This window comes from Phalacrocorax carbo, chromosome 24 (assembly GCF_963921805.1).
Source record: "Phalacrocorax carbo chromosome 24, bPhaCar2.1, whole genome shotgun sequence".
In the NCBI taxonomy this organism is placed as follows: Eukaryota; Metazoa; Chordata; class Aves; order Suliformes; family Phalacrocoracidae; genus Phalacrocorax; species Phalacrocorax carbo.
In genome coordinates, this window is record NC_087536.1 from 2,684,533 (window position 1) to 2,705,902 (window position 21,370).

At 61.1% G+C, this 21,370-nt stretch overlaps 1 protein-coding gene across 1 annotated transcript in view; it reads left to right on the forward strand.

Moving 5' to 3' along the window:
* Positions 1-21,370, forward strand: part of LOC135317013 (germ cell-less protein-like 1) — an 86,439-nt gene that overhangs the window by 27,411 nt on the left and 37,658 nt on the right. Inside the window, exon 5 of the mRNA XM_064472526.1 lies at positions 7,827-7,916. Coding sequence (XP_064328596.1) covers positions 7,827-7,916 — 90 coding nt within the window. The remainder of the gene's footprint in view (positions 1-7,826; positions 7,917-21,370) is intronic.

Here is a 21,370-nt window from a genome sequence, read left to right on the forward strand (position 1 = left end):
TGGGGAGGGACTCTTTATCAGGGAGTGTGGTGGTAGGAAGAGGGGCACCGGTTTGAAAGCGAGGGAGGGTAGGTTTTGGTTAGCTCTCTGTTAGGAAGAAATCCTTGAGGGTGAGGGTGGCGAGGCCCTGGCACAGGTTGCCCAGGGAAGCTGTAGGTGCCCTCTCCCGGGAGGTGTTGGAGGCCAGGCTGGACGGGGCTTTGAGCAACGTGGTCTGGTGGAAGGTGTCTGTGGCCAGGGCAGGGGAGGTGGAACGAGGTGATCTTTCAGGTCCCTTCCAGTCCAAACTGCCTGATGATTCTACGATTCTATGAAATGGAGGCCATAGGGGTTATAAAGACGAGGCCTTGCTCCGACAGGGGGATTGGGGAAGACCCCAGCTGAACTTGCCAGAATGCCATTTGTGGCCCTGGTTGCATCTTCCCTCTGTCGTAGAAACCGCTCCCACAAAAGGACTGAAGCCGAGAGGAGGCTGCAAGAAGAGCCCTAAACAGAGATGCCTCTCTTTGTTTTTATTCTCCAGGTGCTCTGATCGGAAAGCTGGCGAAATGGCTGCTTCCTCACCGGCACCATCGTATGCCCCTTCCTTCCTCAGCCTGTGGGGGTCCAGCAGGAAGCAAGTGGGTTCTGTGGGAGCAGAGGGTGAGCCTCGACAGACCAAGGTAACCCCGGGGAGGTGGCTGAGGGCAGCACGTGGGCAGTGGGCTTCTTTCTGGCATCTTGGCATCGCTCTCTTTTCCCTGGCACGCGGCACCGCTGTTGACAGTTGCGACGCTGCTCCCTCTCAAAGCACCCCCCCTAGATCCGTCCCATTGGTGCGCCTTTGGCCCTTCCGCCTCTGCAGCCCTCCAGGAGAGGCTCTGGAAGGCCCTTAGCTGTCCCCTCAGGCACCGTCTGGGGCTTCCCGCGGCTCTGCTCCCTTGAGGAGGGAAGGGCAGGACCCTATCCCAGTTCTCCTTGCAGGACGTGGCAGCGGGCATGGAGGACTCTCCAGGGGACAGCGGCTCCTCCGCAAGAGCCAGCAGCAGCCAGCCCACCTGGGCAGGTGCACGGGAGGCATCTGCAGGCTGGCTGGGCCCCATCTGGCCAGGCAGGCTCAGCATTGCCTCCTGCGTGGGCTTCTGCTGGCATCGCTTCTTCTGCAGCTTGACAAGGCTGGTGTCCAGAAGGAAAGCTGACTGCCTGGTCTGCTCTCCGCCCTCGGGCCGTCTGCTGCACACCATGCAGGAGGGCAGCGAGGAGGAGGAGCGTGGAGCGAGCCCTTCTTCCCAGAGGAAGGGTGGCAGGGAGAGGCCCCGGAGCAGATCGCCGCAGTGGGGCAGGGATCTCCGCAGCTGGGTCGTGGACCCCACGGACTACGAGCACTCAGCAGGGAGGAGGAAGAGAACTAGCCCTGCGAGTGTTGACTGCGCTCCCAGGCACGGCGCAGCTCCAGGGCCCTCCAAGAGCAGCTGCCAGTCAGCTCCTGCAGCCAGTGCTGCTCAGGAGCAGAGCCTGCCAAAGCAGAGGGAGCAGAGAAGATGCTGTCAGCGGGGCAATGATATCCACAGCCCCCCTGTGGAGCACACGGGGCGCCGCCACTCAGCACGCAAGAGGAAGAGGTAGAGAACAAGTCCTCCGCATTGTGCCCGAGCCCCAAGAGGCGATGCAGCTCCCGAGGCCCTCCAACGCCGGCTCCAAGGGGGCTCCCGCAGCCAGGGCTGCTTGGGAGCAAACTCAGCGGAGCGCGGAGTGGGGAGCAGATCCCCACGGCACGCCTATGATCCCCACAGCCTGTTTGTGGTCACCATGGACTAGGAGCCCTTAGCAGGGGCAGGGAGAGGGAGAGGGGCAGGAGGAGGAGGGTCTCAGCAGTCGAGAGATGCAGGTGGGACAGGCACTCGGGGCGCTGCAGCGGTGGCGGGGGCAGATTGTGACCCTGGATGCGGGAGGAGCGCAGCATCTGACTCCCGCAATGCCGAAGAGGAGGAAGAATAATCCAGGAAGCAGCCAGACCGCCCCCAGCAGGGACCAAGCTGCACAAAGGGTGCCGGCAGCCCACCCTGTCTCTCCTCGCAGATCTGCCTCTGGCCAGGAAGGACTCAAAGAGAGCTTCCAGAGAGCTGGACGGCTCTGCCGGCTGGCACGCCTGCCCACAGGTCCCTCGAGGAAGAGCTCTAGCCTGCGTTCAGCTTTTGGGATCGCCTTGCAAAAAACAGCGCTCGCTGGGAGGCAACGGGCAGCAAAGCCAAATCCGGAATTAAAAACAGTCGTTGGCCTTGCAGGCGTGAGCTTACGGGGTGTTTTCTTCTCTGGAGGCTTTGGGGCAATTGGCGGAAATAGCCAGCGTGGGAGGTTTGTGGCGTGGGATTTTGAAAGCTGTGTGCTTGCGTGCGCCCATCTTGCAGTCTCTTCTTTCTAAACACGGCGTTGGAGCCACTCGAATGGAAGTGGGCTGGATGAGCCGACAGCGAGCGGGACTGAAAGGGGCTGAACGGCCGGGCCCAGAGGGTGCCGCTCGGTGGCAGCAAGCCCAGCGCAAGGCCAGGACGTAGCGGTGTCTCCCGGGGGTCAGTAGTGGCTCTGGTCCTGCTTCGCCCCTTCCTCACCTAACGTTAGCTCTGGGTGATGGGGCAGAGCGCCTCGTCAGCAAGTTGGCAGGTGTCACCAGCCCGAGAGGAGCTGGCGATTCGGCCAGGGGGTCCTGCTGCCATCCCGAGGCCGAGCTCCGGCACCTGCTTCTGCTCCGCTTCCTTGGAGCCTTTAGTCCTGACAGCAAGGAATGGTGTTTCTTCCTTTCTTCTGCCCCGCCCGCCCCCACCCCGGCACCTTCAGAGGAAGAATGCTATAGAAAGTCAAAGAAGAAAGAACTCTGGCCCGGCCATCTTATGCCCAAGATGCCTTCGGCAAAAGGCGCCCCTCGGGGCACAGGCGCTCTTCAGCCACGTTCAGCCAAGCCAGCCCGCCTGCCGTGGCTCTTTGTGAAGGGTAGCGAATGCCGTGCTGCCCCAGCACACGAGCTGTGGCTGAAGCGTGTGAGTGAGGAGCGGGCACACCCTGCTCAACCTCCAGCTGCCAGGGTGCCCTGCTTTCCTGGGTGGCACTGGGCGCTGCCAGCTCCGGAGCCCTGACCCTGCCCTGAGCTCAGCAGTGAGGTCCCTCTGCACCTAGGAGTGTGGGATGGCTGCCAGCTGGAGGAGCGGTGCTAGAGGAGGCTTGGAAGCAAAGCTGCCTTTGTCCTGCTCGGTGAGCTTGTGGCGTGAGCATTGAATGCGGCGCTTGGCTGCTGGCTGGTGCCAGGGAAAGGGCTCTGGAGCCTGCTAGTGCTGCTGTGGCAGGGCCCCAGCGTGCGCTGGAAGCAATGCTCCCCGGGCTCCGAGCAGGTCAAGGGGTGAATCCAGGTGCTAAGGCGCTGCCCACCAATGTTTTGGGGAGCTGGAGGGTGAGAGAGGCAGCCAAGGTCAATGCAGCGCAGTTGCTGAGGGCGTTTCTTTGGTAGCTCTCGTTCAGAGTCAGGCTGTGGCTGTAGCTGGTGGGGGGCAGATCAAACTGCTTGGAAAAGAACCTGCGAGAGCCCGGGTGCTTTGCTACACCAGTGTCACGGACACAGTCCTGTAGCTGGGCAGAGCAGAAAGGAAAGCCTCAGCGAGCGCAGGTGGCAGGCAAAGGTGCGAGCAGGAGCGCTTCCAGGCCTGGCCAGCGCTTCGTCCGTCTGGCTGTGTGGCTCGGCGAAGAGGTGGGAGCTCTGCCGGCGGACAGACGGCGCTTGGGCAGCAGCGCGTGGGGAAGCCCGGGGGCTGCCAGCTGCTGGCTACAGAAGGTGCCCGGGCTGTGGCGGCTGCTGGCCGCAGCGCGTCCCCGTGCGTCCCCGTGTCACAAAGGGGCGGTGATGCGGCACCCGCCCGGCGCTTGTGAGCTCACCCGGCCAGGGCCTGTGATCCTGAGGAGCGGGCCAGCGAAGGCCAGTTGGGCTGAGCTGGCCTTCGGGACAACTCGGCTCCTGCCTTTGCTGCTCGCGCGGCTCCTTTTTTCCAAGCATTCCTCGTTTCCTGCCCACTTCTGCCCAGCTTCCCTCCTCTCTCAAAGGTAACCGTGACGTGACTTGCAGGGCAGATGGCAGAGTAGGTCGCTGTGGGATGAAAGGAGAGGCTGGTCTGTACCTTGCCAGCCCTGGGCTGAGCCATCGCACCTTTGTAGGCTGGCCACACGTGGGCTATGGGTAGCGCTGCTGTTTGGCAGTTGTTCTTTCTTTGCCGTATCCTAGGAGGGGCAAGTAGGGGGTGGGGGGGTGGCAGTGCAGCGTGAGGCGTTGGGCTCAGCCTAGAAGGACGAGAAGCCCACCCTGAGTGCTGCGGTAGGAAGGCTGGCAGAGGAGGAGCACGGCAGCGGGAGCTGCTCAAGTAGCAGCCCAAAGCCGGTCGCTCCTGCACGCAAGGTGGGAAAGCGTGGGCTAGAGAGGCGGCGGGCTGTGTTGCTAACGCTGGCCACAGGTCCTCTTCAGAGAAGGTGCCGTGCATTGGAGCCTTTCCCAAGGGCCTTTGACGGTGCTGTGGACTGGGGCCCTGGGACAGCGCTGGGAAAGGCGTCAGCCTGCAGCTCTGCCGCAGTTCCGAGCACCACCGAAAGAGATTTGAGGGCAGATACCGTTCTGTGGGTTTCGTGTGGCGCTTTTTTAAATCCTTTTGGTGAGCTGCGGTTATTTCTTTGCAATCAGGCGGCAGGCTCGGCGCTGCTCTCTCTCTGGAGCGCCTCCCGACGTCCTTTGCCATCCGGAGCCTTCCCCTCTGTTCCCGAGAGGAGCGATGGCCGCAACGGGGAACGACTCCTGTGAGTAGCGGCTTCGCCAGCAGGCTCGGCCTTTGCCAACGCCAAAGGCAGCGGGCGCGGCTGGGGCTCCATCCCTGCCTGCTGGTGCGCTGAGAGCCTAGGGCGAATCCTGGGGCGCTTTCCTGCTAGCAGCCAGGCTTACCCAGGTGTTCTCCATTAGAGACAGGAAAGCACCTTGTGTCACTCCTCTGCCGCTAGGCACAAGACACTGAAAGGTGTCCTTGCTGGCAGAAAGGTCTGACAGCAGCAGGGCTGCCTTCTCACCTCTTCCCCAATGTCATTTCCCTGCAGTCCTTGTCGAGGGAATGGCTCCTCCACAAAGGGTCCTCTTTCCCCCGGAGAAGATTTGCCTGGCCTGGCAGCGCCGACAGGGAGCCAGAGCGGGACTCCACAACCTGGGCAATACGTGCTTCCTCAACTCCATCCTGCAGTGCCTGACCTACACACCCCCTCTGGCCAACTACCTGCTCTCTCGGGAGCACAGCCAGTCATGTGAGTACTTTGATGAACAGCTCCTCGTTCGTTGGGCACTTGCCAAGGGTTCCCAGCACCTGGAATTCAGCTTAGGAGCAAAGCCGCCCTCCTTTCTCAACCCGCCGAGTTGGTCGTCTTTGACCACTCAAGCCCAGAAGCCGCTTGTCCTGTCCAGGTGTCTCTTTCCCCTTCAGAAAGGCGCCTCTTTGTAGCCCCGCGTCTTGGTCCCAGCTCCTGCAAGTTAAACCCTCTTTGCCTGTGGCACAGACAGGCTCTGTCAGCGAAGCGTCCTTCTGAAGAGTGTCTTCTGCGCACTCGAATGTCCTGGGCTTGTTGGGACGTGGGGGCCTTGGGAGGGGTGGAGGCCGCTCCTGGGACTCCAAGGTCTGCGTGAGGTTTCCCGTTGCTATGGCTATTTTGCTAAGCGGAGAAGCTTGCTTCCCTCCCACCTCCCTCTTCAGGTCGTCAGCAAGGCGTCTGCGTGATGTGCAGGATGGAAGCGCACGTGAACAGCGTCTTGCGTTCCTCAGGCAGTGCCATCGAGCCCTGGGGTGTCGTCAGCGTTCTGACATGTAAGTCGTTTCAGGTGCTTTGCCATGTCTCCGTCTGTTCGCGGAGGAGAGAAGGACTAACTTCCTCTTTCTTAGGCATAGGAGAACATTTCCAGCTGGGCGTGCAGGAAGACGCCCACGAGTTCCTCCGCCTTGCTGTCGATGCCATGCAGAGCGCTTGCCTGAGCGGAAGCAGCGAGTAAGCACAAGCAAATTGCCTTTCCAATGCTCCTGAGCCCTTTGGACTCCTTGAGGTGCTCCCATCAAGGAGAACCTACGCCCAGGGTTTTCAGGCCAAGTAAAACTCCTGGAGGAGGTGACTCTCTGCCCCTTACCGTTTCTTTCCAGCTTGGACACCTCTTCCCAATCGACTACCGTCGTCCATCAAATCTTTGGGGGCTCTCTGAGATCCAGAGGTACTGCTCCCCACCTGTTGTTCCCCTTGGGACTGGCTGTGCCCTTCTGCCTGCTGCCTGTGATAAACAGCTGTACGTCTGACTGGCGCAGTAGGTAGGAGGAGCATGAACGGGCACGGTCGACCTCCCCTATCGCTGAGCGTTTCGGTTTGCCTTCCAGTCACGTGCTTGAGCTGCAAGGCAGTTTCCAGTTCCTACGAGGCCTTCCTGGACGTTCCTTTGGACGTGAAAGTAAGAGGGCTTGTGGCTTGTGCTTCGGGGCATCCCAAGGCCCCTGTAGCTTTCCAGAATCAACGCGGTTGGCTTAACAACGCCTCCTGTGACCCGAAGAGAGCTTGGTGGTGGGCGGGAAGCGGAATGGCCCGAGTCCCTCTGGGGAGGCCGTGGCAGCGGTCTGCCTGTGGGTGCTGGCTTGAAGGCGGGCGAGTGGGAATTGTCCTCTCTGCACCCTGGACGTCCTCTCAGCCTTCTTCCCTTTGCCCTCCCTCAGCAGCCGTCTGGCTCCTGGCCTGGCGGGTGGTATTGTTTTCCTTGGTGGTGACCCTGCACACCCTCGGTAGCTGAACTGTGCAGCGCCACAGAGAGGTGGCTCTTGGTAGCCTTGGGAATCCCTTGGGAAGGAGGGCGATGTTCAGCCCCAAAGGCTCGTCCCGTCTCCTTCCGGACGCTGCTTGCAGGCTGAGGGCGGGTCTCCTCAGCGTCATCTAGCTAGGTTTTTGCGTAAACTCCTAGGAGGTGTTTGGGTGAGGGTGTTTCCCGCAGCTCAGTGCTCTCCTTTCTCACTCCTCCAGGCAGCCTCTTCTGTCACCGGTGCTCTGGAGGGCTTTGTCCGACCTGAGCGGCTGGAGGGCGAAAACTGCTATCGGTGTAGCCAGTAAGATGAACGCTAACGTCCTAATCGTACTAGATCCTGCGTGAAGGTGCTGCGTGTCGCCGAGCATAAGCCGTCGTTTCGTGTAGGCTGAACGCACAAGGAGACGACGCGGCTGGCTTTAGCGTGGCCTTACAGTGCTGAATAGTTTTAAAATAGCGCAAGGATGTGTGAGCCGGGAAGGGTTGTCTGGCCTTCCGGGGGGAAGAAAGGCTGCGTCGCAGGGTGCGTTTCAGCCCTCGCCTCTGTGCTTGCTTCCAAGGTGTGAGAGGATGGTCGCCGCCTCCAAGAGGTTTACAATCCATCGCGCGCCCATGGTTCTCACGGTGTGCCTGAAAAGGTTTGACGATTTCACCGGCGGGAAGATCAGCAAGGTGTGTACGCAGCTGGAGCGCAACCTCCTCTTCCTGGCGCAGGGGGTTTCCCAAAGCAGCGGGGCCTTTCGCCGGCTGTTGGCGTTGAGGTCTTTGCGTTCCCTTGCCAGGAGAGGAGAGTTCCCGTGGGAGGAGAAGCGCGTGCCCTGCTCCGGCAGAGCTGCTTTGGCCGAGAACAGTTTCCTGCCACCCAAACCACGCCACGTAGCTTTAGGGAGCGCCGAGTTGCCGTCAGCCCCAGAGATGTCTTTCTACGCCTCTAGCCCTTAGTCTTGGAAGGCTAGTTCACGTAGTATTTCAGGATGGCTTCTGAGCCCTCTTGCTCTCTCCGTAGGTTGTGGAGTACCCCGAGTACTTGGATCTTCGCCCGTACACGTCTCACGTGGCTGGGGAGCCCCTCCTCTACTCCTTATATGCTGTCGTGGTGCACCGCGGTCCCAGCTGTTATCACGGACACTATTTCTGCTACACAAAGGTAAAGAGGGACGTCCTGCCTAGCAAGGCAGGGCAAAATCTACCCTGCCGAAGACACGCTTTCACGGCAGTGTTACTGGCAGCCGAGGGTCTTGGCGAGAAGGTCTCCTTAGGGGCTGGGCTGGGTTGGTTTTGGCTTTCTCTTGGTTCTGCAGTTCTCTGCCTGGGTTGGTGGAGGCACCGTGCCGTTCATCTCCAGATACCGACGCCTTTCTTTGCAGGCCAGCAGCGGAGCGTGGTATAAGATGGACGATGAGTCTGTGGATCGTTGTGGCATCGACACCGTGCTCAGGCAGCAAGCGTATCTGCTGTTTTACATCAGGTAATAAATAACAAGCGGTACTAAAACCTGTTTAGAATCGGTTTCCTCTCCTGGTTTGTGCTGATTTTCTTCTCATCCCCCCGAGCGTTTCTCTCACAGGAGAGCGAGTACAGGCCGCCCCATTCAGCGCTGTCAGAGCTGAGCTACCCCACGTCAGTGGTTATCTTTCCCTAGCGGGCTTTAGGCTGCTGCCCTGGTGCAAAGTGCTGCTTGCCTGCTCTGTGAAGCTGGCTGACGTAGGGAAGAGTACTTAAAGGGGGCCTACAGGCGAGGTGGGGAGGGACTCTTTATCAGGGAGTGTGGTGGTAGGAAGAGGGGGACCGGTTTGAAAGCGAGGGAGGGTAGGTTTTGGTTAGCTCTCTGTTAGGAAGAAATCCTTGAGGGTGAGGGTGGCGAGGCCCTGGCACAGGTTGCCCAGGGAAGCTGTAGGTGCCCTCTCCCGGGAGGTGTTGGAGGCCAGGCTGGACGGGGCTTTGAGCAACGTGGTCTGGTGGAAGGTGTCTGTGCCCAGGGCAGGGGAGGTGGAACGAGGTGATCTTTCAGGTCCCTTCCAGTCCAAACTGCCTGATGATTCTACGATTCTATGAAATGGAGGCCATAGGGGTTATAAAGACGAGGCCTTGCTCCGACAGGGGGATTGGGGAAGACCCCAGCTGAACTTGCCAGAATGCCATTTGTGGCCCTGGTCGCATCTTCCCTCTGTCGTAGAAACCGCTCCCACAAAAGGACTGAAGCCGAGAGGAGGCTGCAAGAAGAGCCCTAAAGAGAGATGCCTCTCTTTGTTTTTATTCTCCAGGTGCTCTGATCGGAAACCTGGCGAAATGGCTGCTTCCTCACCGGCACCATCGTATGCCCCTTCCTTCCTCAGCCTGTGGGGGTCCAGCAGGAAGCAAGTGGGTTCTGTGGGAGCAGAGGGTGAGCCCCGACAGACCAAGGTAACCCCGGGGAGGTGGCTGAGGGCAGCACGTGGGCAGTGGGCTTCTTTCTGGCATCTTGGCATCGCTCTCTTTTCCCTGGCACGCGGCACCGCTGTTGACAGTTGCGACGCTGCTCCCTCTCAAAGCACCCCCCCTAGATCCGTCCCATTGGTGCGCCTTTGGCCCTTCCGCCTCTGCAGCCCTCCAGGAGAGGCTCTGGAAGGCCCTTAGCTGTCCCCTCAGGCACCGTCTGGGGCTTCCCGCGGCTCTGCTCCCTTGAGGAGGGAAGGGCAGGACCCTATCCCAGCTCTCCTTGCAGGACGTGGCAGCGGGCATGGAGGACTCTCCAGGGGACAGCGGCTCCTCCGCAAGAGCCAGCACCAGCCAGCCCACCTGGGCAGGTGCACGGGAGGCATCTGCAGGCTGGCTGGGCCCCATCTGGCCAGGCAGGCTCAGCATTGCCTCCTGCGTGGGCTTCTGCTGGCATCGCTTCTTCTGCAGCTTGACAAGGCTGGTGTCCAGAAGGAAAGCTGACTGCCTGGTCTGCTCTCCGCCCTCGGGCCGTCTGCTGCACACCATGCAGGAGGGCAGCAAGGAGGAGGAGCGTGGAGCGAGCCCTTCTTCCCAGAGGAAGGGTGGCAGGGAGAGGCCCCGGAGCAGATCGCCGCAGTGGGGCAGGGATCTCCGCAGCTGGGTCGTGGACCCCACGGACTACGAGCACTCAGCAGGGAGGAGGAAGAGAACTAGCCCTGCGAGTGTTGACTGCGCTCCCAGGCACGGTGCAGCTCCAGGGCCCTCCAAGAGCAGCTGCCAGTCAGCTCGCGCAGCCAGTGCTGCTCAGGAGCAGAGCCTGCCAAAGCAGAGGGAGCAGAGAAGATGCTGTCAGCGGGGCAATGATATCCACAGCCCCCCTGTGGAGCACACGGGGCGCCGCCGCTCAGCACGCAAGAGGAAGAGGGAGAGAACAAGTCCTCCGCGTTGTGCCCGAGCCCCAAGAGGCGATGCAGCTCCCGAGGCCCTCCAACGCCGGCTCCAAGGGGGCTCCCGCAGCCAGGGCTGCTTGGGAGCAAACTCAGCGGAGCGCGGAGTGGGGAGCAGATCCCCACGGCACGGCTATGATCCCCACAGCCTGTTTGTGGTCACCATGGACTAGGAGCCCTTAGCAGGGGCAGGGAGAGGGAGAGGGGCAGGAGGAGGAGGGTCTCAGCAGTCGAGAGATGCAGGTGGGACAGGCACTCGGGGCGCTGCAGCGGTGGCGGGGGCAGATTGTGACCCTGGATGCGGGAGGAGCGCAGCATCTGACTCCCGCAATGCCGAAGAGGAGGAAGAATAATCCAGGAAGCAGCCAGACCGCCCCCAGCAGGGACCAAGCTGCACAAAGGGCGCCGGCAGCCCACCCTGTCTCTCCTCCCAGATCTGCCTCTGGCCAGGAAGGACTCAAAGAGAGCTTCCAGAGAGCTGGACGGCTCTGCCGGCTGGCACGCCTGCCCACAGGTCCCTCGAGGAAGAGCTCTAGCCTGCGTTCAGCTTTTGGGATCGCCTTGCAAAAAACAGCGCTCGCTGGGAGGCAACGGGCAGCAAAGCCAAATCCGGAATTAAAAACAGTCGTTGGCCTTGCAGGCGTGAGCTTACGGGGTGTTTTCTTGTCTGGAGGCTTTGGGGCAATTGGCGGAAATAGCCAGCGTGGGAGGTTTGTGGCGTGGGATTTTGAAAGCTGTGTGCTTGCGTGCGCCCATCTTGCAGTCTCTTCTTTCTAAACACGGCGTTGGAGCCACTCGAATGGAAGTGGGCTGGATGAGCCGACAGCGAGCGGGACTGAAAGGGGCTGAACGGCCGGGCCCAGAGGGTGCCGCTCGGTGGCAGCAAGCCCAGCGCAAGGCCAGGACGTAGCGGTGTCTCCCGGGGGTCAGTAGAGGCTCTGGTCGTGCTTCGCCCCTTCCTCACCTAACGTTAGCTCTGGGTGATGGGGCAGAGCGCCTCCTCAGCAAGTTGGCAGGTGTCACCAGCCCGAGAGGAGCTGGCGATTCGGCCAGGGGGTCCTGCTGCCATCCCGAGGCCGAGCTCCGGCACCTGCTTCTGCTCAGCTTCCTTGGAGCCTTTAGTCCTGACAGCAAGGAATGGTGTTTCTTCCTTTCTTCTGCCCCGCCCGCCCCCACCCCGGCACCTTCAGAGGAAGAATGCTATAGAAAGTCAAAGAAGAAAGAACTCTGGCCCGGCCACCTTATGCCCAAGATGCCTTCGGCAAAAGGCGCCCCTCGGGGCACAGGCGCTCTTCAGCCACGTTCAGCCAAGCCAGCCCGCCTGCCGTGGCTCTTTGTGAAGGGTAGCGAATGCCGTGCTGCCCCAGCACACGAGCTGTGGCTGAAGCGTGTGAGTGAGGAGCGGGCACACCCTGCTCAACCTCCAGCTGCCAGGGTGCCCTGCTTTCCTGGGTGGCACTGGGCGCTGCCAGCTCCGGAGCCCTGACCCTGCCCTGAGCTCAGCAGTGAGGTCACTCTGCACCTAGGAGTGTGGGATGGCTGCCAGCTGGAGGAGCGGTGCTAGAGGAGGCTTGGAAGCAAAGCTGCCTTTGTCCTGCTCGGTGAGCTTGTGGCGTGAGCATTGAATGCGGCGCTTGGCTGCTGGCTGGTGCCAGGGAAAGGGCTCTGGAGCCTGCTAGTGCTGCTGTGGCAGGGCCCCAGCGTGCGCTGGAAGCAATGCTCCCCGGGCTCCGAGCAGGTCAAGGGGTGAATCCAGGTGCTAAGGCGCTGCCCACCAATGTTTTGGGGAGCTGGAGGGTGAGAGAGGCAGCCAAGGTCAATGCAGCGCAGTTGCTGAGGGCGTTTCTTTGGTAGCTCTCGTTCAGAGTCAGGCTGTGGCTGTAGCTGGTGGGGGGCAGATCAAACTGCTTGGAAAAGAAGCTGCGAGAGCCCGGGTGCTTTGCTACACCAGTGTCACGGACACAGTCCTGTAGCTGGGCAGAGCAGAAAGGAAAGCCTCAGCGAGCGCAGGTGGCAGGCAAAGGTGCGAGCAGGAGCGCTTCCAGGCCTGGCCAGCGCTTCGTCCGTCTGGCTGTGTGGCTCGGCGAAGAGGTGGGAGCTCTGCCGGCGGACAGACGGCGCTTGGGCAGCAGCGCGTGGGGAAGCCCGGGGGCTGCCAGCTGCTGGCTACAGGAGGTGCCCGGGCTGTGGCGGCTGCTGGCCGCAGCGCGTTCCCGTGCGTCCCCGTGTCACAAAGGGGCGGTGATGCGGCACCCGCCCGGCGCTTGTGAGCTCACCCGGCCAGGGCCTGTGATCCTGAGGAGCGGGCCAGCGAAGGCCAGTTGGGCTGAGCTGGCCTTCGGGACAACTCGGCTCCTGCCTTTGCTGCTCGCGCGGCTCCTTTTTTCCAAGCATTCCTCGTTTCCTGCCCACTTCTGCCCAGCTTCCCTCCTCTCTCAAAGGTAACCGTGACGTGACTTGCAGGGCAGATGGCAGAGTAGGTCGCTATGGGATGAAAGGAGAGGCTGGTCTGTACCTTGCCAGCCCTAGGCTGAGCCATCGCACCTTTGTAGGCTGGCCACACGTGGGCTATGGGTAGCGCTGCTGTTTGGCAGTTGTTCTTTCTTTGCCGTATCCTAGGAGGGGCAAGTAGGGGGTGGGGGGGTGGCAGTGCAGCGTGAGGCGTTGGGCTCAGCCTAGAAGGACGAGAAGCCCACCCTGAGTGCTGCGGTAGGAAGGCTGGCAGAGGAGGAGCACGGCAGCGGGAGCTGCTCAAGTAGCAGCCCAAAGCCGGTCGCTCCTGCACGCAAGGTGGGAAAGCGTGGGCTAGAGAGGCGGCGGGCTGTGTTGCTAACGCTGGCCACAGGCCAGCAGCAGGTCCTCTTCAGAGAAGGTGCCGTGCATTGGAGCCTTTCCCAAGGGCCTTTGACGGTGCTGTGGACTGGGGCCCTGGGACAGCGCTGGGAAAGGCGTCAGCCTGCAGCTCTGCCGCAGTTCCGAGCACCACCGAAAGAGATTTGAGGGCAGATACCGTTCTGTGGGTTTCGTGTGGCGCTTTTTTAAATCCTTTTGGTGAGCTGCGGTTATTTCTTTGCAATCAGGCGGCAGGCTCGGCGCCGCTCTCTCTCTGGAGCGCCTCCCGACGTCCTTTGCCATCCGGAGCCTTCCCCTCTGTTCCCGAGAGGAGCGATGGCCGCAACGGGGAACGACTCCTGTGAGTAGCGGCTTCGCCAGCAGGCTCGGCCTTTGCCAACGCCAAAGGCAACGGGCGCGGCTGGGGCTCCATCCCTGCCTGCTGGTGCGCTGAGAGCCTAGGGCGAATCCTGGGGCGCTTTCCTGCTAGCAGCCAGGCTTACCCAGGTGTTCTCCATTAGAGACAGGAAAGCACCTTGTGTCACTCCTCTGCCGCTAGGCACAAGACACTGAAAGGTGTCCTTGCCGGCAGAAAGGTCTGACAGAAGCAGGGCTGCCTTCTCACCTCTTCCCCAATGTCATTTCCCTGCAGTCCTTGTCGAGGGAATGGCTCCTCCACAAAGGGTCCTCTTTCCCCCGGAGAAGATTTGCCTGGCCTGGCAGCGCCGACAGGGAGCTGGAGCGGGACTCCACAACCTGGGCAATACGTGCTTCCTCAACTCCATCCTGCAGTGCCTGACCTACACACCCCCTCTGGCCAACTACCTGCTCTCTCGGGAGCACAGCCAGTCGTGTGAGTACTTTGATGAACAGCTCCTCGTTCGTTGGGCACTTGCCAAGGGTTCCCAGCACCTGGAATTCAGCTTAGGAGCAAAGCCGCCCTCCTTTCTCAACCCGCCGAGTTGGTCGTCTTTGAACACTCAAGCCCAGAAGCCGCTTGTCCTGTCCAGGTGTCTCTTTCCCCTTCAGAAAGGCGCCTCTTTGTAGCCCCGCGTCTTGGTCCCAGCTCCTGCAAGTTAAACCCTCTTTGCCTGTGGCACAGACAGGCTCTGTCAGCGAAGCAGCGTCCTTCTGAAGAGTGTCTTCTGCGCACTCGAATGTCCTGGGCTTGTTGGGACGTGGGGGCCTTGGGAGGGGTGGAGGCCGCTCCTGGGACTCCAAGGTCTGCGTGAGGTTTCCCGTTGCTATGGCTATTTTGCTAAGCGGAGAAGCTTGCTTCCCTCCCACCTCCCTCTTCAGGTCGTCAGCAAGGCGTCTGCGTGATGTGCAGGATGGAAGCGCACGTGAACAGCGTCTTGCGTTCCTCAGGCAGTGCCATCGAGCCCTGGGGTGTCGTCAGCGTTCTGACATGTAAGTCGCTTCAGGTGCTTTGCCATGTCTCCGTCTGTTCGCGGAGGAGAGAAGGACTAACTTCCTCTTTCTTAGGCATAGGAGAACATTTCCAGCTGGGCGTGCAGGAAGACGCCCACGAGTTCCTCCGCCTTGCTGTCGATGCCATGCAGAGCGCTTGCCTGAGCGGAAGCAGCGAGTAAGCACAAGCAAATTGCCTTTCCAATGCTCCCGAGCCCTTTGGACTCCTTGAGGTGCTCCCATCAAGGAGAACCTACGCCCAGGGTTTTCAGGCCAAGTAAAACTCCTGGAGGAGGTGACTCTCTGCCCCTTACCGTTTCTTTCCAGCTTGGACATCTCTTCCCAATCGACTACCGTCGTCCATCAAATCTTTGGGGGCTCTCTGAGATCCAGAGGTACTGCTCCCCACCTGTTGTTCCCCTTGGGACTGGCTGTGCCCTTCTGCCTGCTGCCTGTGATAAACAGCTGTACGTCTGACTGGCGCAGTAGGTAGGAGGAGCATGAACGGGCACGGTCGACCTCCCCTATCGCTGAGCGTTTCGGTTTGCCTTCCAGTCACGTGCTTGAGCTGCAAGGCAGTTTCCAGTTCCTACGAGGCCTTCCTGGACGTTCCTTTGGACGTGAAAGTAAGAGGGCTTGTCGCTTGTGCTTCGGGGCATCCCAAGGCCCCTGTAGCTTTCCAGAATCAACGCGGTTGGCTTAACAACGCCTCCTGTGACCCGAAGAGAGCTTGGTGGTGGGCGGGAAGCGGAATGGCCCGAGTCCCTCTGGGGAGGCCGTGGCAGCGGTCTGCCTGTGGGTGCTGGCTTGAAGCCGGGCGAGTGGGAATTGTCCTCTCTGCACCCTGGACGTCCTCTCAGCCTTCTTCCCTTTGCCCTCCCTCAGCAGCCGTCTGGCTCCTGGCCTGGCGGGTGGTATTGTTTTCCTTGGTGGTGACCCTGCACACCCTCGGTAGCTGAACTGTGCAGCGCCACAGAGAGGTGGCTCTCGGTAGCCTTGGGAATCCCTTGGGAAGGAGGGCGATGTTCAGCCCCAAAGGCTCGTCCCGTCTCCTTCCGGACGCTGCTTGCAGGCTGAGGGCGGGTCCCCTCAGCGTCGTCTAGCTAGGTTTTTGCGTAAACTCCTAGGAGGTGTTTGGGTGAGGGTGTTTCCCGCAGCTCAGTGCTCTCCTTTCTCACTCCTCCAGGCAGCCTCTTCTGTCACCGGTGCTCTGGAGGGCTTTGTCCGACCTGAGCGGCTGGAGGGCGAAAACTGCTATCGGTGTAGCCAGTAAGATGAACGCTAACGTCCTAATCGTACTAGATCCTGCGTGAAGGTGCTGCGTGTCGCCGAGCATAAGCCGTCGTTTCGTGTAGGCTGAACGCACAAGGAGACGACGCGGCTGGCTTTAGCGTGGCCTTACAGTGCTGAATAGTTTTAAAATAGCGCAAGGATGTGTGAGCCGGGAAGGGTTGTCTGGCCTTCCGGGGGGAAGAAAGGCTGCGTCGCAGGGTGCGTTTCAGCCCTCGCCTCTGTGCTTGCTTCCAAGGTGTGAGAGGATGGTCGCCGCCTCCAAGAGGTTTACAATCCATCGCGCGCCCATGGTTCTCACGGTGTGCCTGAAAAGGTTTGACGATTTCACCGGCGGGAAGATCAGCAAGGTGTGTACGCAGCTGGAGCACAACTTCCTCTTCCTGGCGCAGGGGGTTTCCCAAAGCAGCGGGGCCTTTCGCCGGCTGTTGGCGTTGAGGTCTTTGCGGTCCCTTGCCAGGAGAGGAGAGTTCCCGTGGGAGGAGAAGCGCGTGCCCTGCTCCGGCAGAGCTGCTTTGGCCGAGAACAGTTTCCTGCCACCCAAACCACGCCCCGTAGCTTTAGGGAGCGCCGAGTTGCCGTCAGCCCCAGAGATGTCTTTCTACGCCTCTAGCCCTTAGTCTTGGAAGGCTAGTTCACGTAGTATTTCAGGATGGCTTCTGAGCCCTCTTGCTCTCTCCGTAGGTTGTGGAGTACCCCGAGTACTTGGACCTTCGCCCGTACACGTCTCACGCAGCTGGGGAGCCGCTCCTCTACTCCTTATATGCTGTCGTGGTGCACCGCGGTCACAGCTGTTATCACGGACACTATTTCTGCTACACAAAGGTAAAGAGGGACGTCCTGCCTAGCAAGGCAGGGCAAAATCTACCCTGCCGAAGACACGCTTTCACGGCAGTGTTACTGGCAGCCGAGGGTCTTGGCGAGAAGGTCTCCTTAGGGGCTGGGCTGGGTTGGTTTTGGCTTTCTCTTGGTTCTGCAGTTCTCTGCCTGGGTTGGTGGAGGCACCGTGCCGTTCATCTCCAGATACCGACGCCTTTCTTTGCAGGCCAGCAGCGGAGCGTGGTATAAGATGGACGATGAGTCTGTGGATCGTTGTGGCATCGACACCGTGCTCAGGCAGCAAGCGTATCTGCTGTTTTACATCAGGTAATAAATAACAAGCGGTACTAAAACCTGTTTAGAATCGGTTTCCTCTCCTGGTTTTTGCTGATTTTCTTCTCATCCCCCTGAGCGTTTCTCTCACAGGAGAGCGAGTACAGGCCGCCCCATTCAGCGCTGTCAGAGCTGAGCTACCCCACGTCAGTGGTTATCTTTCCCTAGCGGGCTTTAGGCTGCTGCCCTGGTGCAAAGTGCTGCTTGCCTGCTCTGTGAAGCTGGCTGATGTAGGGAAGAGTACTTAAAGGGGGCCTACAGGCGAGGTGGGGAGGGACTCTTTATCAGGGAGTGTGGTGGTAGGAAGAGGGGGTCCGGTTTGAAAGCGAGGGAGGGTAGGTTTTGGTTAGCTCTCTGTTAGGAAGAAATCCTTGAGGGTGAGGGTGGCGAGGCCCTGGCACAGGTTGCCCAGGGAAGCTGTAGGTGCCCTCTCCCGGGAGGTGTTGGAGGCCAGGCTGGACGGGGCTTTGAGCAACGTGGTCTGGTGGAAGGTGTCTGTGGCCAGGGCAGGGGAGGTGGAACGAGGTGATCTTTCAGGTCCCTTCCAGTCCAAACTGCCTGATGATTCTACGATTCTATGAAATGGAGGCCATAGGGGTCATAAAGACGAGGCCTTGCTCCGACAGGGGGATTGGGGAAGACCCCAGCTGAACTTGCCAGAATGCCATTTGTGGCCCTGGTCGCATCTTCCCTCTGTCGTAGAAACCGCTCCCACAAAAGGACTGAAGCCGAGAGGAGGCTGCAAGAAGAGCCCTAAAGAGAGATGCCTCTCTTTGTTTTTATTCTCCAGGTGCTCTGATCGGAAACCTAGCGAAATGGCTGCTTCCTCACCGGCACCATCGTATGCCCCTTCCTTCCTCAGCCTGTGGGGGTCCAGCAGGAAGCAAGTGGGTTCTGTGGGAGCAGAGGGTGAGCCCCGACAGACCAAGGTAACCCCGGGGAGGTGGCTGAGGGCAGCACGTGGGCAGTGGGCTTCTTTCTGGCATCTTGGCATCGCTCTCTTTTCCCTGGCACGCGGCACCGCTGTTGACAGTTGCGACGCTGCTCCCTCTCAAAGCACCCCCCCTAGATCCGTCCCATTGGTGCGCCTTTGGCCCTTCCGCCTCTGCAGCCCTCCAGGAGAGGCTCTGGAAGGCCCTTAGCTGTCCCCTCAGGCACCTTCTGGGGCTTCCCGCGGCTCTGCTCCCTTGAGGAGGGAAGGGCAGGACCCTATCCCAGCTCTCCTTGCAGGACGTGGCAGCGGGCATGGAGGACTCTCCAGGGGACAGCGGCTCCTCCGCAAGAGCCAGCACCAGCCAGCCCACCTGGGCAGGTGCACGGGAGGCATCTGCAGGCTGGCTGGGCCCCATCTGGCCAGGCAGGCTCAGCATTGCCTCCTGCGTGGGCTTCTGCTGGCATCGCTTCTTCTGCAGCTTGACAAGGCTGGTGTCCAGAAGGAAAGCTGACTGCCTGGTCTGCTCTCCGCCCTCGGGCCGTCTGCTGCACACCATGCAGGAGGGCAGCGAGGAGGAGGAGCGTGGAGCGAGCCCTTCTTCCCAGAGGAAGGGTGGCAGGGAGAGGCCCCGGAGCAGATCGCCGCAGTGGGGCAGGGATCTCCGCAGCTGGGTCGTGGACCCCACGGACTACGAGCACTCAGCAGGGAGGAGGAAGAGAACTAGCCCTGCGAGTGTTGACTGCGCTCCCAGGCACGGCGCAGCTCCAGGGCCCTCCAAGAGCAGCTGCCAGTCAGCTCGCGCAGCCAGTGCTGCTCAGGAGCAGAGCCTGCCAAAGCAGAGGGAGCAGAGAAGATGCTGTCAGCGGGGCAATGATATCCACAGCCCCCCTGTGGAGCACACGGGGCGCCGCCGCTCAGCACGCAAGAGGAAGAGGTAGAGAACAAGTCCTCCGCGTTGTGCCCGAGCCCCAAGAGGCGATGCAGCTCCCGAGGCCCTCCAACGCCGGCTCCGAGGGGGCTCCCGCAGCCAGGGCTGCTTGGGAGCAAACTCAGCGGAGCGCGGAGTGGGGAGCAGATCCCCACGGCACGGCTATGATCCCCACAGCCTGTTTGTGGTCACCATGGACTAGGAGCCCTTAGCAGGGGCAGGGAGAGGGAGAGGGGCAGGAGGAGGAGGGTCTCAGCAGTCGAGAGATGCAGGTGGGACAGGCACTCGGGGCGCTGCAGCGGTGGCGGGGGCAGATTGTGACCCTGGATGCGGGAGGAGCGCAGCATCTGACTCCCGCAATGCCGAAGAGGAGGAAGAATAATCCAGGAAGCAGCCAGACCGCCCCCAGCAGGGACCAAGCTGCACAAAGGGTGCCGGCAGCCCACCCTGTCTCTCCTCGCAGATCTGCCTCTGGCCAGGAAGGACTCAAAGAGAGCTTCCAGAGAGCTGGACGGCTCTGCCGGCTGGCACGCCTGCCCACAGGTCCCTCGAGGAAGAGCTCTAGCCTGCGTTCAGCTTTTGGGATCGCCTTGCAAAAAACAGCGCTCATTGGGAGGCAACGGGCAGCAAAGCCAAATCCGGAATTAAAAACAGTCGTTGGCCTTGCAGGCGTGAGCTTACGGGGTGTTTTCTTGTCTGGAGGCTTTGGGGCAATTGGCGGAAATAGCCAGCGTGGGAGGTTTGTGGCGTGGGATTTTGAAAGCTGTGTGCTTGCGTGCGCCCATCTTGCAGTCTCTTCTTTCTAAACACGGCGTTGGAGCCACTCGAATGGAAGTGGGCTGGATGAGCCGACAGCGGGCGGGACTGAAAGGGGCTGAACGGCCGGGCCCAGAGGGTGCCGCTCGGTGGCAGCAAGCCTAGCGCAAGGCCAGGACGTAGCGGTGTCTCCCGGGGGTCAGTAGTGGCTCTGGTCGTGCTTCGCCCCTTCCTCACCTAACGTTAGCTCTGGGTGATGGGGCAGAGCGCCTCCTCAGCAAGTTGGCAGGTGTCACCAGCCCGAGAGGAGCTGGCGATTCGGCCAGGGGGTCCTGCTGCCATCCCGAGGCCGAGCTCCGGCACCTGCTTCTGCTCCGCTTCCTTGGAGCCTTTAGTCCTGACAGCAAGGAATGGTGTTTCTTCCTTTCTTCTGCCCCGCCCGCCCCCACCCCGGCACCTTCAGGGGAAGAATGCTATAGAAAGTCAAAGAAGAAAGAACTCTGGCCCGGCCACCTTATGCCCAAGATGCCTTCGGCAAAAGGCGCCCCTCGGGGCACAGGCGCTCTTCAGCCACGTTCAGCCAAGCCAGCCCGCCTGCCGTGGCTCTTTGTGAAGGGTAGCGAATGCCGTGCTGCCCCAGCACACGAGCTGTGGCTGAAGCGTGTGAGTGAGGAGCGGGCACACCCTGCTCAACCTCCAGCTGCCAGGGTGCCCTGCTTTCCTGGGTGGCACTGGGCGCTGCCAGCTCCGGAGCCCTGACCCTGCCCTGAGCTCAGCAGTGAGGTCCCTCTGCACCTAGGAGTGTGGGATGGCTGCCAGCTGGAGGAGCGGTGCTAGAGGAGGCTTGGAAGCAAAGCTGCCTTTGTCCCGCTCGGTGAGCTTGTGGCGTGAGCATTGAATGCGGCGCTTGGCTGCTGGCTGGTGCCAGGGAAAGGGCTCTGGAGCCTGCTAGTGCTGCTGTGGCAGGGCCCCAGCGTGCGCTGGAAGCAATGCTCCCCGGGCTCCGAGCAGGTCAAGGGGTGAATCCAGGTGCTAAGGCGCTGCCCACCAATGTTTTGGGGAGCTGGAGGGTGAGAGAGGCAGCCAAGGTCAATGCAGCGCAGTTGCTGAGGGCGTTTCTTTGGTAGCTCTCGTTCAGAGTCAGGCTGTGGCTGTAGCTGGTGGGGGGCAGATCAAACTGCTTGGAAAAGAAGCTGCGAGAGCCCGGGTGCTTTGCTACACCAGTGTCACGGACACAGTCCTGTAGCTGGGCAGAGCAGAAAGGAAAGCCTCAGCGAGCGCAGGCGGCAGGCAAAGGTGCGAGCAGGAGCGCTTCCAGGCCTGGCCAGCGCTTCGTCCGTCTGGCTGTGTGGCTCGGCGAAGAGGTGGGAGCTCTGCCGGCGGACAGACGGCGCTTGGGCAGCAGCGCGTGGGGAAGCCCGGGGGCTGCCAGCTGCTGGCTACAGGAGGTGCCCGGGCTGTGGCGGCTGCTGGCCGCAGCGCGTCCCCGTGCGTCCCCGTGTCACAAAGGGGCGGTGATGCGGCACCCGCCCGGCGCTTGTGAGCTCACCCGGCCAGGGCCTGTGATCCTGAGGAGCGGGCCAGCGAAGGCCAGTTGGGCTGAGCTGGCCTTCGGGACAACTCGGCTCCTGCCTTTGCTGCTCGCGCGGCTCCTTTTTTCCAAGCATTCCTCGTTTCCTGCCCACTTCTGCCCAGCTTCCCTCCTCTCTCAAAGGTAACCGTGACGTGACTTGCAGGGCAGATGGCAGAGTAGGTCGCTGTGGGATGAAAGCAGAGGCTGGTCTGTACCTTGCCAGCCCTGGGCTGAGCCATCGCACCTTTGTAGGCTGGCCACACGTGGGCTATGGGTAGCGCTGCTGTTTGGCAGTTGTTCTTTCTTTGCC